Source organism: Carex rostrata, chromosome 3, assembly GCF_964058835.1.
Source record: "Carex rostrata chromosome 3, lpCarRost1.2, whole genome shotgun sequence".
Taxonomy (NCBI): Eukaryota; Viridiplantae; Streptophyta; class Magnoliopsida; order Poales; family Cyperaceae; genus Carex; species Carex rostrata.
The window spans coordinates 5,563,312-5,579,073 of NC_135920.1; the positions used below are offsets into that span (position 1 = coordinate 5,563,312).

At 31.5% G+C, this 15,762-nt stretch overlaps 2 protein-coding genes across 2 annotated transcripts; both read left to right on the top strand.

The window, feature by feature from the left end:
* Positions 1 to 4,766: 4,766 nt before the first annotated feature.
* Positions 4,767 to 5,983, top strand: LOC144551812 (DEK domain-containing chromatin-associated protein 3-like). Its single transcript, XM_078299922.1, has 7 exons — positions 4,767 to 4,847; positions 4,943 to 5,010; positions 5,136 to 5,169; positions 5,289 to 5,365; positions 5,506 to 5,565; positions 5,651 to 5,767; positions 5,864 to 5,983. Exons 1-7 carry the CDS (start codon positions 4,796 to 4,798, stop codon positions 5,981 to 5,983), a joined length of 528 nt encoding a protein of 175 aa, XP_078156048.1. The 5' UTR covers positions 4,767 to 4,795.
* Positions 5,984 to 7,026: 1,043 nt separating this feature from the next.
* On the top strand, positions 7,027 to 8,960 carry LOC144552001 (uncharacterized). Its single transcript, XM_078300112.1, has 4 exons — positions 7,027 to 7,351; positions 7,864 to 7,976; positions 8,306 to 8,336; positions 8,612 to 8,960. Exons 1-4 carry the CDS (start codon positions 7,060 to 7,062, stop codon positions 8,806 to 8,808), a joined length of 633 nt encoding a protein of 210 aa, XP_078156238.1. The 5' UTR covers positions 7,027 to 7,059; the 3' UTR covers positions 8,809 to 8,960.
* Positions 8,961 to 15,762: the final 6,802 nt, after the last annotated feature.

Sequence of the window (15,762 nt, forward strand, 5' to 3'; positions counted from 1 at the left end):
CTGAAATTGTTATTAAAGGGCAATAATTAATGCGGAGAAAAATAAAAATTCTTAGCGGAATTAATGGGGGGATAAAATACAGTTAAGGAAGTTAATTTGGAGAAAGAGAGTGGGAGGATAAATAGGGGGATAGTGGTGAGGGGAATGATATAATTATTCAAAAAAAAAACCTGAGCTGAAATTTCAATATACTCTTTCCAATTTTTTTGCAAGTTCAGTTGAATTGTGGGGGCATCTTTAACGCAACACATGGTGCATTCATGCAGAGTTTTAATAAAATTTTAGATCCGACTTGCACTGTCTGGCTGAAATTCTTTATTTAAAACAAGTTCAAAATTTAAGTGTGAATCTTTTATTTTCAGGACCAAATTTTAAATGTTTGAATTATTGTTATAAATAATGGTATGCAGTTATCGAACGGAATACTGTCAAGCAATTAATTATAAATAATAAAAAATAATCGACCGATTAATCAAAAAAATTCGTAACAGTTTGGTCACCGCTAACAACTAATCAGACGATTAATCGATCTAGATGGACGTTTTTTACAACACTGAACTTTGAATTTTTTATAAGAGAAAAGGTTTCAATCCATTTCAATCTGTCCATATTTTGTCCACAATGCTATCTACTTTCTAACAGACTTCAAACTCTAACGGTTTAACCTTTCATTTATAAACTTTCTTACCCGATCAATCTCTCAATTTTGAAATCAGATCTCTCTTTCTCTCAATCCTCCACCTCTCCCTACTTTTTTTCCTCTAACAGCCCCTCTCTCTCTCTCTCTCTCTCTCTCTCTCTCTCTCGGTCTCTTCTCTTCTGCTCCTCCCCGTAGATCACCTTAAGCCCACAGCAACGGCCGCGACGACAGCGATGGCCGCAACGGTAGCGACAGATCAGATGTTTCAATTTTTCTATTCATCTCTATTAATCTGCGGTAGATCTATCTTGTAAAAAACTGAAATCTATGATCAATAAAAAAGAACTTGTCAGAGACTATTACTTAGCGCTATGTGCAAGATGCCCTTCAATCATCGGTACCACCACAATTATTATCAAATATCAACAAGATTTATATTTATAAACTCTCTCAGTTGATGATTGTTTTCATTATTTTATTTTTTAAATTCAAGCTATCAGAGGAGTCACTATTTTATTTTCTTATTTTGTCAATTAAAGTATTTAAGTCAAAGTTTTTACCTTCTTCTGTATAAACAAGTTTTCATGGATTCTTCATGTAATCATTTGATTATTTTCTCCTCTTGGACGGGTTCTTAATCATGCAGATCTGAACGGCCTCCTCTCCTACAATTTATTTTTCAATGGTAACACCACTACTCGCCGCTCGCCGGCACCACTACTCGTCAGTGCTTTCTTCTCTCCGACTGACTTCTCCGACATCTCTGTTAGATTCTAATGGAGAGAGACGATCTAAGAGAGGCGATCTGGAGCATAATCAAGTTATTTTATAGTATTCACTTTGTAGTTTTACAATATGCATCTTGTGGTTTTACAATATTCAAAACAACTTGTTTATTTACTAATTTATTTAAGTTTCGTTCCTTCTATTGATTTGAATTGATAATCATGATTTCCTTGCTTCTATCGAAGTTTCATTTGAATTGATGTAGTCTCAGGCGTGTATGAATTATATGAACATTGATTTGAATTTTAATTGTATCATTTACTGTTCAATAATAGATCTCGCATTATCTGATGGTCTGATTTGAAATGCATAGTTTGTTTTCTTTATGTCGTTGTTTTGAATTGTCTGATGTACGAAATTACATCATTCTATATTTTGATTTATAATATTCGATTTCACCTTCGAAAGAAGAATACGACGGAATTTTGTCATCTCTGAAGTAGTCAATTAACATATACCACTTCAGGTCTGGTGAAATATGTAGAGTATTTTTACATGATATATGCACTATTTTATAGTATCTATTATTATTGATGTTTACATGTTTACAGTATATAGTTCACAATTTTACATGATATAGTTCACTGTTTTAGATGATACATAAAGTGTTTTATAGGATATAGTTCACAGTTTTACAGTACCTACATGTAATAAATCTAATTTGTTACATTGTTTATTTTATTTGTATGCAGGATGATATCTCGAAAGAACGTGTGGTTCTTGTGATGAGGCTTCTTACTCATCCCAACAATCTTCACATGAGGTTGTTAATGTAGAAGTTTATTTTTCCATAGTTTGTTTGATGCAATTTTGGATGTTTAATGATATACTTATGTTTGGTATTGTGTGATGAATATTATGAATGTGTTGAACAGATGCTGTTGAACTGATGTGTTTTGTTGAGCAATTGTGTATTACAGTTTGAAATTGTTATATTTGTAGTTAAGATGTGTCATTTTACAGTATTGAACTATTGTTGTTTTTATTTTTTTTACTTTTTATTTTGAATGTTCTGGATGTTGTATACATGCAATTGATTTATAGTTTAGATATAGCAATTTTACAGTATTGGTTTTTGTAGGTTGTATGTTTTGTTTTTATAGTTTAAGTTGACAATTTTATAGTATTGAAATTTTGTATTTTTTACATTTTATTTTATCATTTTCATCTGCTTATATTATTGAAATTTTATAGTTTTTACATTTTGTTTTCACAGTTAAATTTGACAATTTTACAGTATTGAAAATTGATACCTTTTAAATTTTATTTGATTATTTTCATCTGCTAATTTTACATTGTTAAAAATGTATAGTTTTTACGTGTTGTTTTTACAGTTTAACTTGATATTTTTACAGTATTGAAAAATTGATATTTTTTAATATTATATTTTATCGTTTTCATCTGTGAATTTTGCATGTCTGTAATTTTATAGTATTGAAATTTTGTATTTTTTACATTTTATTTTATCATTTTCATCTGCTTATATTATTGAAATTTTATAGTTTTTACGTTTTGTTTTCACAGTTAAATTTGACAATTTTACAGTATTGAAAATTGATACCTTTAAATTTTATTTAATTATTTTCATATGCTAATTTTACATTGTTAAAAATTTATAGTTTTTACGTGTTGTTTTTATAGTTTAACTTTATATTTTTACAGTATTGAAAAATTGATATTTTTTTAATATTATATTTTATCGTTTTCATCTGTGAATTTTGCATGTCTGTAATTTTATAGTGTGTACATTTTATTTTTATAGGTAAAGTGATCAGTTTTACATTATTCAATATTTTGATGATTTATTTGTGTGTTCATTAAATCGAGAAAAAAAATAAAAAAATTAATCGGAAAATTTAATTTTGCCTTTTTATCACGTTTTTTGTCAAAATAACTGCTAATAACTAACATTAACTGCCAATAACTTTCTATAACTGCAATATCCGAAAGTACAGTTAGAAAGTACAATTTTTTTGTCCTGTAGTGCAAGTTGCAACCTGTTTTTAACTATCATGGGACCACTTTAAATAGTCACTGGATGTTTTGTGATTAACTGATATATTTTATGTGATATATTGTATAATTATATAATATGTAAAAATAGTTTTACAGCATTCGTGCAAATTAAAATTGTGAACAAATGATAAACAAAAATCTGTAAACAATTAAACGCTTTCTTTTTATAATGCAGTAAATGAGTTAGGCTGGGGTGCTATGGATAGCATAGTGGCCTCTATGCTACGGCTCAATATTCGAGTTTTCAAAATCCAAACGGTCGATCCGAACCGTTCATCTTATTCTCCATATTAATATCTGCTTGGAGACCAAATTTTATAATTTTCTGAATTTTTTTACTATTTATTAAGCCACTTTGAAAATCGCTAATCCAACGGTTTTACTGTTTTGTGCAGCCACCGTTGGATCAACAATTTTGTAAAATACTTAATAAATAGTAAAAAAAATCAGAAAAATGTAAAATTTGGTCTCCAAGCAGATATTAATATGGAGAATAAGATGAACGGTTCGGATCGACCGTTTGGATTTTGAAAACTCAAATATTGAGCCGTAGCACGGGAGGCCACTATGCTATCCATAGCAACCCAGCCTAACTCTGCAGTAAATATATTTGCTTCAAGCAATTAATCCGGACCCGTTATAGTGCAATAAATATATTTGCTCGAATTCTCTCGAGTACGCGCGTCTTATGGCCTGGATACTCTTCAGTAGTAATTAATTTATTGGGTGCTTCTTGAAAATATACCGTTGATTTCAGATCAGACGGTCTATATGACTCCTTAAAGATTTTCAAATCTAAACAGCCATTTTGTTAGAAGTCATATGAACCGTACGATCTAATATCAACGATTGTTCTCTGTATGGATGATTCAGTAAATTTTATTACTAATGGAGAGGAACCTAACCGTCTTTTCAAACCAGGCTTCCACCTGTACTGCACTCTGCACACACTGCACACTAACACAAAGAACGAGACAGTTAAAGAAAGCAACTGTGCTGCGTGTATTTACTAAAAAAAAATGTATCAGACGAACTCGGGGCGGTCACATTTAGCATTGAAGAATTTCGCAAAGCTCGATTTCTCGTTAATGTCGAAGGAAAGAAACGAGATTTAGGATCGGAGATATCACGGTAAGTACTCCCATTTTTCTGTGCTGATGGCAATTTACACATTCAAATAAGAAGAAAAATATAAAATTAAGAATACTGGAACACGGGTAGATTACAATTTCCACCTACAGCGTGGCCTTAGTTTTCAATTTCTATAGTTTTGCTCAATGTAGCTGAATTTCTAATGTGTTTATTTTGTTGAACTACTGATTCAGTTTTTAAAACTAGTCAGAGGTTAGAAGCATGGTGAAGGAAGAGGCAATGCAAATTAAAGATGTCAACAATTCAAATCAAGGTGATTGAGTTATATAGAAGTATAGTCTAATTTTCACATCTACTGGGATGGTATCATAGTGCAAATTTTACTGATCAGTGCTACCTGTCTCGCAGAAAAAAAGAACAATGCTAAAAGTGAAAATATACCAGAGGAATTCACTGAAAAGTTTGTGGTCAAGAAGGTAATTTAACTTCTTAATTTTGAATGTTTCATGTTTTATTGTTTCTGCCCTCTTTACAACTAATGACGAGTAGGCGACTCATTGTTACTAAAATTTACAATTTTACCCTTTTTGTGTTTTACCAGGGAAAGGGAACACCTCTGAAGGATATTTGTGATGGTGTGACTCTTTGTATTGTTTGTTTCCATGCATCTATTTTTTCTTGACTCCTATTGAACTATTATTTTCCCGTATATTCTAATTCTAATAAAATGTGTAATTTGGAATTCTTTTCTCAGTGGTTTCCCAGTTAGAGAACAAGGTTCTTTCATTTTCAACAACACTCCACTGTATACTTTATGGGGAGCATGACGAAGTGTGTAACACTGATCCTTAAGATCTGTTATAAATTTATAATTCTATGAGGACAGTTGATTTAATATCAGTGTACTTAATTGTATGACTGTATGAAAAATGATTAAATAAATAAAAGTAAGATTAATTTTCATCAAGCAGGTAGAAGATTTTAAGAAGGATGTACTTGAATTTTCAGGATTTGTATCTGATGGTGATGAGGTAAGCACTTTATGTGCTAGACTGCTATGACATGCAAATTTGATGTACCAGTAATACTTACCACTGCTGTTTCGCATTGGTTTAGGAAAGTCAAAGGGACAAAGTGAAGGAGAGACTTGAAAGGTGCACAAGAGAGATGTTAACACAGCTGTGCTCTGTATTTGACATTCCTAGCAGAAATGCTTTCTATGGAAAGAATAAGGTTGTTTATTTTTGCATCATGTTTTTATTTATATTGTACAGTAGAAGCTTCTACAATCTGATTTTGTCACCACTAATTGCATCCGATTACATGCAGAAAGAAATAATTGAACTACTACTGGATTTTTTGGAGGCACCCCATGATGCTGCCACTGAGGAAACCGAAAGTTCTCATAGAGAGGTTTATAGAAATTATTTTTACTTGTGTTGTTGTTAATATCTTGTTATTGCAATATTGCTAATTCTTTCCAATAACCAAGATTAGGGCTGCAAACGAACCGAACCAAATCGAATCTGTCCTAGTTCGAATTCGAATTCGAAATAATTTCGAATCAAATCCAGTTCGAAATTGAAATAGATTTCAAACCTAAAAAGGCAGTTCGAATTTGGTTCGGTATAATTCGAACTAGTTCGATTTGATTCGAAATTAGTTCGAAATTGAGACAAATTGTAGGAAGAATTGAGATCAGAAAATCCAAAAAAAAATCAACAAAATTTAAGCAACAAAATTTAGCTCGAGCTTGAGCGTTCTCCTTCTATGGATGTGCGCAAAAATCAAGCGAATTTAACAAGAGAGGGAGAGACGCGAAATCTGTATCAACGCTCAAGTATCAACTATCAATTATCAACGCAAGAGGGAGAGATGCGAAATCAATCACAGCTCAAGTATAAGTATCAAGTATGAACGCAAAATCTGGAGAGAAAGAGGAGGGAGCGAAGGAGACAGCTTTCTGAAAGAACGTGATTTTTAGTCGGCTAGGTCTAAGGCTTTGGGCGAGAGTTCTGCAGTACTGAGCAAAAGCAAAAAATGTTATGCTTTTTTGAGTTTGAAGCTAATATTCTACTATTTTTATGCACAACACCCAAGATTAGACTTGTCGAGTATTCAAAATCAGAAATATCCAAATTTAAAAAAAAAAAGAAGAAGGTATAGAGTCTGACGTGGAGGGTCGTATCTAGTGAGAGCGAGAAAGGGAGAGATGTTCATCAGAAATAATTGGACGGTCCAGGTTACACTCGGAGATTTCGAACCAAATAAATTTGCGAACCTATTCGAATCGAATCTGATCAAATTCGAATTCGAAATTAAATTAATTTCGAATCGAACTGGTTTGAATTAATTTCAAACCGAATCTATTTCGAATCGAATTTTTTTCGAACTTTTTCGAATCAAACTCGAATCGAATCACGAACTACGAATTTTTTATGCACCCCTAACCAAGATCCTCCCTTCTATAAATTTCAATATTCTAACTATTTTTCTAACTCCCATTGAAGGAATTGTCTTCAGAAATGGATACTGGCAGTTCCCTTGATATTGTCCATGAAGAAGAAAATAAAGAAGATGGTAATGCCCCCAGCAATGAGGCAGAGGAAATGAAGGGCTCAGATAAAGAAGAAAACAGCACAGTATTTGAAAAGCCCAAGGACAGAGATGTAAATTTGTCAAAAGACATTCTGGACATAAGTGCTAACAGTTCTAGAGGATATCCCACTTTTGGCTTAAATTCTCACAGTTCTAGTCAGATGCTTACCAAATCAGTATGGGATCTCGAGAAATCAAATAAAAAGCAGAAACGCACTGGTATACCTTATTTATATCTGTATTTGTATTTAAATTTGTCTTGTGCAAAGTACTGGTATGTCCTATCCCAACTTGGGTTGGCTCTAAAAGTTTGATTATTTCCAAAAATGAATGCCTTCATGCATAGATTGTAAAAGAGGAATCGTACCTAATGTCATATTAAATGTCTGGATTAAAAGTGACTATTACAATTTTATTCAAAATATACTTCTTATTTCTTTTATTCTTCAAACTGTCTGGAATCTCTGGATTACATCATCCTGGACTATATAATGTCAAATTTGCAAAGAAGTCCATATATTTATGCACGACATTTGAAAAGGCTTATCTGGCCCTTAATATTTATTATATTTAAAAGAGAAAGAGCAATCAAAGCCTCTACTTTCTCTTATTCCAAGTAACTATTGAAAAATATTCACCGCAGAATTAGTTTCTCCTCACATTTTCTGTCTCCAAACAGCTACCATGAGTTTGATATTCGATATAATTTGAAATAGAATCAAACTTTTCAGAAAGAAGGGTTGCTCAAGGAGGTGATAAACCACCAAAAGAGTGGTGTGACCCAAGCTGTGAGGAAGTTCAAAAGGCTATTTCCATTATATTGGAAGAGATAGATATTACGACGGTACATGCCCAGATTATCTATGATTTGCTTCATTACTAAATACTCAGGACAAAACTGGAAAATTCCTTTACTGAACTTGTGCATGTAGGTACCAGTTCGCTGTCAATATTATTGCAGTTCTTTATTTTGTCTTAGTGGACTTTTTATGCTGAGCTCAATTATAGTTTCTACAAAAAAAAACAGAGAGAGACTCAAAAGTTAAAAAAGTTCCGGTAATCCCTACAGGATTGAGTTAATATTGCTGATTTGGTCCGGTTATTTACTATGTTTAAAATTTAAATAATATTGAACTGATTCTATATCCTTTTTAATTTGTTTTCATACTTCAGGCTACATTTTCAGATGTCCTAGAGGAACTAGGTACAGTCTCCCACTTAACATCTATTTTTGTTTTTAATGTGGAAAATGGTATTGGTTCACTGGACCAATTTTGAACGGCAATAGTAAGTGTTTCTCAAAGTAACAAAAAAATGGCAACTTTAATATTATGTTCCCACCTTATGATAGTGACTTGGCTTCAAGTATTTGGGATGACAAGTAACACCCGGGCAGTCCTGTCACATAGACCATTACAGAACTAAAACCAAAATGGAGAATGTGAAACAATTAAATGGTTTTAATTACGCTTCTTTTAGATGAGCATTTTGAAGTGGATATTTCACCAAGAAAAGGTTCAATAATGGTAATGATAGAGGAAGAGCTATATAGACTTGCAGCTGAGGCACAAGAGCAGGAAAGCCGTGAAGAAAATCAAGAGGAGAAGGCCGCAGAAAAGCAAGATGGAAATGAAAACAACAACTGTATACAAGTTCCTACTGGAGCCACTGTTTAAATTTAATGTAGCCAATGTTATTAGTTTCTTTTGTAAGTTGACTTGGGTGCGTTTCGAGATGGTAGTTTTGCATGCAACCTGTCCTTCAAGAGTAGGCCACCCATATCTTCTTTTCTTTTCTTTTTTGTCTCCTTTTGAGTTGGGGAGCTTACTATGTGAGTATGTGTACAAATAAAATAATGATTTCTACAAATGATGTGTTCTTGGCTTGTGCTAGTTTACTTGTTCCTTTTGTCAATTTTCAACCAAGATGGGTTATACCCCGATTTTTTTATATATATCCAAAAAATAAATAAAATTTTAAAAAATAACCAACTAGTTGTTGAAATTGCAAAACTACCCAAACCGGTTAACCAGTAATCGGACTCAAATCAAATTTCCAGTCCTCCATTTCCCGGACTCGTTGAAATAGTCCGGTTAACCATTAATCGGAAATTTAATTTGAGTACGGATATTGGTTAACCGGATTTGTGCTTCTTTTTTTTTAACAGAATTTTTTTATTTTTTTTATTAAAATATTAGAAATGTTGAATATATTTCTTTGAAAATAGATGGAATACAATATAATTTGATTTATTAGAAAGACTGTAACAAATAACCCGGATCAATATTTTTCAGGCCGGATTTTTCGCGGCTGTAAGAAAAATTAATATATTTCTTTATGTGCTATTGGAAAAAAATAAAAATACTTAGATTCTGAGTTATTGATCCCGGTTCAAAAGTCACATCTAGGTAATATAGAAAATATTGTGATCCATCTAGTACATTTAATTAATAAAAAGTTGTTTCTATTTTGAGAATTCTTTTTGAAAAACAATTATTAAATAAATTAAAGTTTTTGTTTTTTTTTCAAAAATAGATACAACTTTTTATTAATTAAATGTACTAGATGGATCACAATATTTTATAGATTACATAGAAGTGACTTTTGAACCGGGATCAATAACTCAGAATCTAAACATTTTTATTTTTTTTCCAATAACACATAAAGAAATATATTAATTTTTCTTACAACCGCGAAAAATCCAGCCTGAAAAATATTGATCCGGGTTATTTGTTGCAGTCTTTCTAATAAATCAAATTATATTGTATTCCATCTATTTTCAAAGAAATATATTCAACATTTCTAATATTTTAATACAAAAAAAAATTCGAAATTTCTGTTTTAAAAAAAAAACAATTTTCCGGTTAGTGATTAACCGGTTAAAAAAAAAAAATCCTTTTAGTGATTAACCGGTTATATTTCTTGAGTTCGGTTATTGGATAACCGGTTTGGGTAAAGGTAAATTTTGAATTTCAGTCGGGATCTAGATATTTTTTTAAATTTTATTTATTTTTTTAATATAAATAAAAAAATCGGGGTTATACCAGGCGTATTATAGGATCAATTGACCCCCTTTGTCTATGGACTTGTTCTTAAAAAGGGAAAATTTTTTTATCAAAATTGAAATAATATGTACAATTTTTTATTTAATACAAACTCTTTAAAGAATTCAAATTGCTCTAAAAGTTGTTCTATCCGTATGCTTTTGATAGTAATTAATTGAAGTCAAATTATGATATATGATTTTTGGACTCGTATTATTGACAAGGGCGGAACTAGAAAATCTATCAGGAAGCTGAAATCTTAAATACACAATAGATTGGTGAAATTTGAACTCAAGTCTTCACCATCACAAAATAAAACTTAAGCACTAAATTATAAATGAACATTTAATGAGGAGGGTTCAAATGCCTCCATTTTTTTTGCCTCCATCATGCCTTCATTTTTAAAAACTTAAATAATTCAAAGTTTAAAATTTAAACGCCAAATTAAAACCGTTAGATGTGATCTATGTTATTTTCTCTATATGTCCATAAAATATTATCACATTTTTATTTTGCTTTTATGTGAATCAATAAGTTGAAAAATCAACGTCTAGAAATTATCCACATTAGTATACATTTTTACAAACTCAATATGACAATCAAAACAATTTTTTTTTTTTGAAGTAGAAATGTAGGAGTTATGCTCCTAGATTCCATTGATAAAAGACACAAGTTGTGTCAAGTGTATGTACAGAATACAAAATAAACATAAGGAAAAAATTAAATGGAAAGAAATTGAAAGAAAGAAAAGAAAATAAGAAGACTTAATAAGAAATTGAACAAAGCAGAATATCTCCTTGCTGGGTCGGACTCATCCTATTCCACTGTTGAACCATGAATTATACTCGGTCAGTATTTCGTTTGCAATGAAATGCCATAATTTTTTACACGTGCATAGATAAAATGATATAGTTCATATCCAACGGTTTTATTTTGAATTTTAAGATTTAAATTTTAAGTTATTAAAGTTTTAAAAAAATAGAGGCATGATGAAGGCACAAAAAATGGAGGCATTTGAAACCTCCTCACATTTAATATTTTACGATAAGAACTAGGCTATATAAAATGTTTTTAAAAAAAATATAATTAAATTAAATTTCAATATACAAAATTAAAAAATTTAAAATCATAGGGTTGACATTAGTCGCCCTTGACTAAGTCTTAGTTTCTTAGATCTACTCCAGAATTTGTTAACTTTCACAAAAAAAAATTTTACTAAATAAGGTGGTTCATGGTGCTGACCCTTTATTTTTGTAAAGACTCAATTAGTTTATTAGATTATCACCGTTAATTAGAGATATATTAAAAGAATGGTAAGTACAATAAAAGAAAGGGTAAATATTTTAACAGAATAATTTTGACTTCATACAGCGCACAAACAATATATTCTCTATTTTGATTCTACAATTTGTGCTTAATTTGCATTGCATGAAGTTTGTGCACTACATAAACAATATATCCTCTGTTTTGATTCTACAGTTTGTGAATTGCATGAATTCAAAACTGCTATGTTAAAATCAAAGAAAACAGCGTATACGACTTTCTCTATTAGAAAGGTATAACGGTGTACCTAGTTCCTCTAGCATCGACTTGAAAAGGTATAACGGTGTATACGACTTTAAAAAATAGGCTATGGCATATTAGGAAAAATAAAAATAAAAACTATATGATAGCTATTTAGAAATTCATGTTTTGGTGGTGATAGCATTTCCTCGGATAATAATTAGAAATCGCTATCTTGGTTGATGACACGAATTGCGACGGGTTAAACAATTAGTGGGCAGCTTAATTATGTAATTAAATACTAATCCACCTCTTAAAGTTTAGCAAAGTCGTAGTAAGAGATAATTATCTCAGATACTTATTAGCTCCATGTACCCTATATTTAGTTGGGCTTGGTGTTCTTCACTTGGTGTGAACCGAAACAACAATTCAGATATTTTACAATCTCACCATTAAGTATTTGATGATGTTTTACACATTTTGTTAAATACCAAATTTTGACTACGGGTTTCCCGCAAAAAAAAAAAAAATCAAAATCTTCATTTATGATTTTTTTTAATTATTTTGCTTATCTCTATTATAATTTTTAAACCTTCATGGTTATATATATATATATATAATTCAGATATCAACATGTAACTAAACAATCTTCTTAATATCATGTTTTTTTATTAAAGGATACAGGTACACCTAGCAACTTTTAGATGTTACTATCAGGGGCGGACCCAGTGTAGTCCAGGGGGGGGCAGCTGCCCCCCCCCCCCCCCCCCCCCCCCCCCCCGAAAATTAGATTGCCCCTCCCTGTAACTAATAAACCAATTTTGTGACTCTCTTCTGTCTCAGCCATTTATATTTGATTTTTTTTGTTGAGTTGTGTTTGGGAGTTCTGCCATTTTTGTTTTTGTTTTTGTTTTTTGGTTGAGTTGTGTTGGGGAATAAAGCTTCATTTGCCTAGATAGACTTGGTGTACATATTTTTTGAAAAGTAGTGGTAGTACCACCGATTTCATTGAAATCAAACATACTTGATATGGTATCCAAATTAGGTACCAAAACCAAATATGAGAAGGTCTACAACAATAAAGTATCCATAACAAAAATAGAAAACATACCAAAAAACAACAAAGGAATAGTAACTACACAAAACTAACAAAAGACCGCTAAGTAATCAAATCAAAAGCTAAGCAGTCAGCATAAGAAAAGACTAATAATCATCCAGTAAGTCTTCATCCGTCAATTCTTCGCCAGATATTTGACCTGGGGGGCTACCAACTCCAAGAGCTTGAAGTGGGTCCACTACCTCCCGTGCCATGGATACCAACCGATTTTCCTCCTCCCTTATTTGATCTGAGAGATACTTAACATCAGATGGAAGCATTAGACTTAGTTTAAAAAAAGAGTTTTCAGATTTTGATTTGCACCGAAATGTTGCTAAAGAAATAATCTTAAATCCGATAGACCTGATAGACAGGGGTTGAGTATCATTAAAAATGACTCTATTTCTTTCTAACCAAATAGTCCATAAAATAGTTACACGTAATAATTCAACCAGCAATCTATCCTTTAGAGGGATAGATGCATCAAACATCCATAGATCATCTAAAGAGTCACACTCGAAAGTAAAATTATTATAAACAGCAATCCAATCCCAAATCATTCTAATATAAGAACAATGAATAAACAAATGTGTAGTACTTTCATACTGATTACAAAAAGCACAAGTCAAGTCGCCTGGCCAACCTTTCTTTGATAAGTTGTCCTTTGTTAAAATTTTATCTCTTTTGACCAACCAAAGAAAAATCTTTATTTTTAGAGGCAAATGAGATTTCCAGATAGTATCATAATCAGAATTAGGCATACCACCAAATTCTAACAATTTATAAAAAGAATGAACCGTAAAGTTATCATATTGAGACCATCTCCAAATTAATCTGTCTTCTAACTGTTCAGATAAAGTAAAATGCTGAATTTTTTGTAATAGGGTCAGCCATTCAATTCTATAGATACCTGTTAATTGTCTTTGGAAAGACATTTGTAAAGGTGATGATGCAAAGACATCTGCCACAGAGATAAATCTATTACGAACAATAGAAAATAAATTTGGAAATTGATGTTGCAATGCATGTTTGTTATACCATCTATCTAACCAAAAAGAAGTCGATTTACCATTTCCAATTTCTTTGTTAAGACCAAGGTTAATTACCTTATGATCTTTTAGAATGGATTTCCAAAAATGGCGAACAAATAGAAGGGGTTGTTCTACTACCATATTTACTTATAATAATACTTTTCCATCTACCATTAACAGAATTATCCACAAATCTAATCCACCACTTAGCTAATAAAGATTTATTCATGAGTTTTAAGTCTAATACACCTAAACCTCCTTGATCTTTTCCTTTACATATAATATTCCAAGCTACTGAGGAACATTTCTTTCTAGTAGAATTTCCACCATGCCATAAAAATTTTCTCCTAATTTTATCAATCTTATGTCGAATTTTCACTGGAAGTCTATATATGGACATCCAATATAAAGGAATTGCAGAGAGTACAGCATTCAAAAGAGTTACTCTACCTCCTAAAGAAAGTAGAGAACATTTCCAACTTTGTAATCTCTTTTCAATCTTATCTATCAAAATTTGCCAATCAATATCATTAAGAGATTTATTATTTATAGGAACTCCTAAGTAAGTTAAAGGTAATTTAGCTACCTTACATCCTAAGACAGAAGCTAATGTATATATAGCCTTCTGAATCCGACAAGTTGAGAGGATACATTTCACTCTTGTCATAATTTATTTTCAAACCAGAGGCATTCTCAAAGGCTACTAATAGCCATTTGATATGTATAAGGACCTCTTTTCAGCTTTAAGGAAAAGAAGGGTATCATCAGCAAAATGCAAATTCATAACATTTCCAAAATTTCTAAAGTTACCTAAACCATCTACATATCCACCCCTGTTGGCTCTTTGTAAAGTCTTATTAAGAGCATTAGTAACCAAAATGAAAAGAAAAGGTGAGAGAGGGTCCCCCTGTCGTACTCAAGGCCGGTCCTGAAGATTTCGGGGCCCAGGACGAGAGAAAAATTTGTGATCTTAATATAAATAATTTTTTTTATTGATATGTCAATAGATCATTTTGTGGTTTAATTTTTTTTCCAAAGTTTTTGAATAAAACCTTTTTGAGGTTTTAGTTTTTCTTCTCCCTCTCTTTTTCTATTTTTTTTCACTACCTGATGCATATTTTCTAGGAAACATTGTTTTAAATTAAAAGATAAAACAAAGTAATAGAATGATAAAACCTAGGCAATGAGGCAAAGCAGTCCAATACAGAGACAGCGGTCCGTCGCCTTGTCTCACCCAGTTCAGTCGCTGTCGCTGTCTCGTTACCGCTGCTCTTGAGAAGAGCAAGATTTATTAATTTCTTTCTTCCTCATTTACTCGTTTATTGATTTACAGAGAAGAAACGACGGAACTAGATTTTCAATTTTCTAGGTTTCTAATTTTTGGAGTCACGTTGGTGTTACTGTTGATTGTTGAAGAATTGATATGTTTCAAAATGAAGAAACTTTGAACAAACGACAAAATGAAAAAAAAGGAAAAAAATGAATGATTGAATCAATTCACGGATATCAATCAGATTGATATCTTTCCTTCTAGCGAAGAAGAAAAATTAGGAATATTTTTTTGTTGTCGGCTGTCCGTGAATGGAATAATATTCATCTCTTTCTGTTTTGCGATTTTAATACATATAATTTTTTTTTAATTTTCGGGGCCCTTTTGGAATTTGGGGCCCAGGGCCGGCACTGGTCGTAATCCTCTTTTACATGAAAAGTAAGGTCCTAAATTACCATTAAGATTTACACAAGTCCGACTACATTCAAGTGTCAATTTAATCCAAGTAATAAATTTATGGCCAAACCCTCTCGCATGTAAAATTTCTAATAAAAAATTCCAATCAACATGATCAAAAGCCTTTTCAAAGTCAAGTTTAAATAGAACACCTTTTTGTTTTGTAATTTTAACCTGATGAAGAACCTCATCTGCACATACTATATTATCTAAAATTAATCTATCTTTTA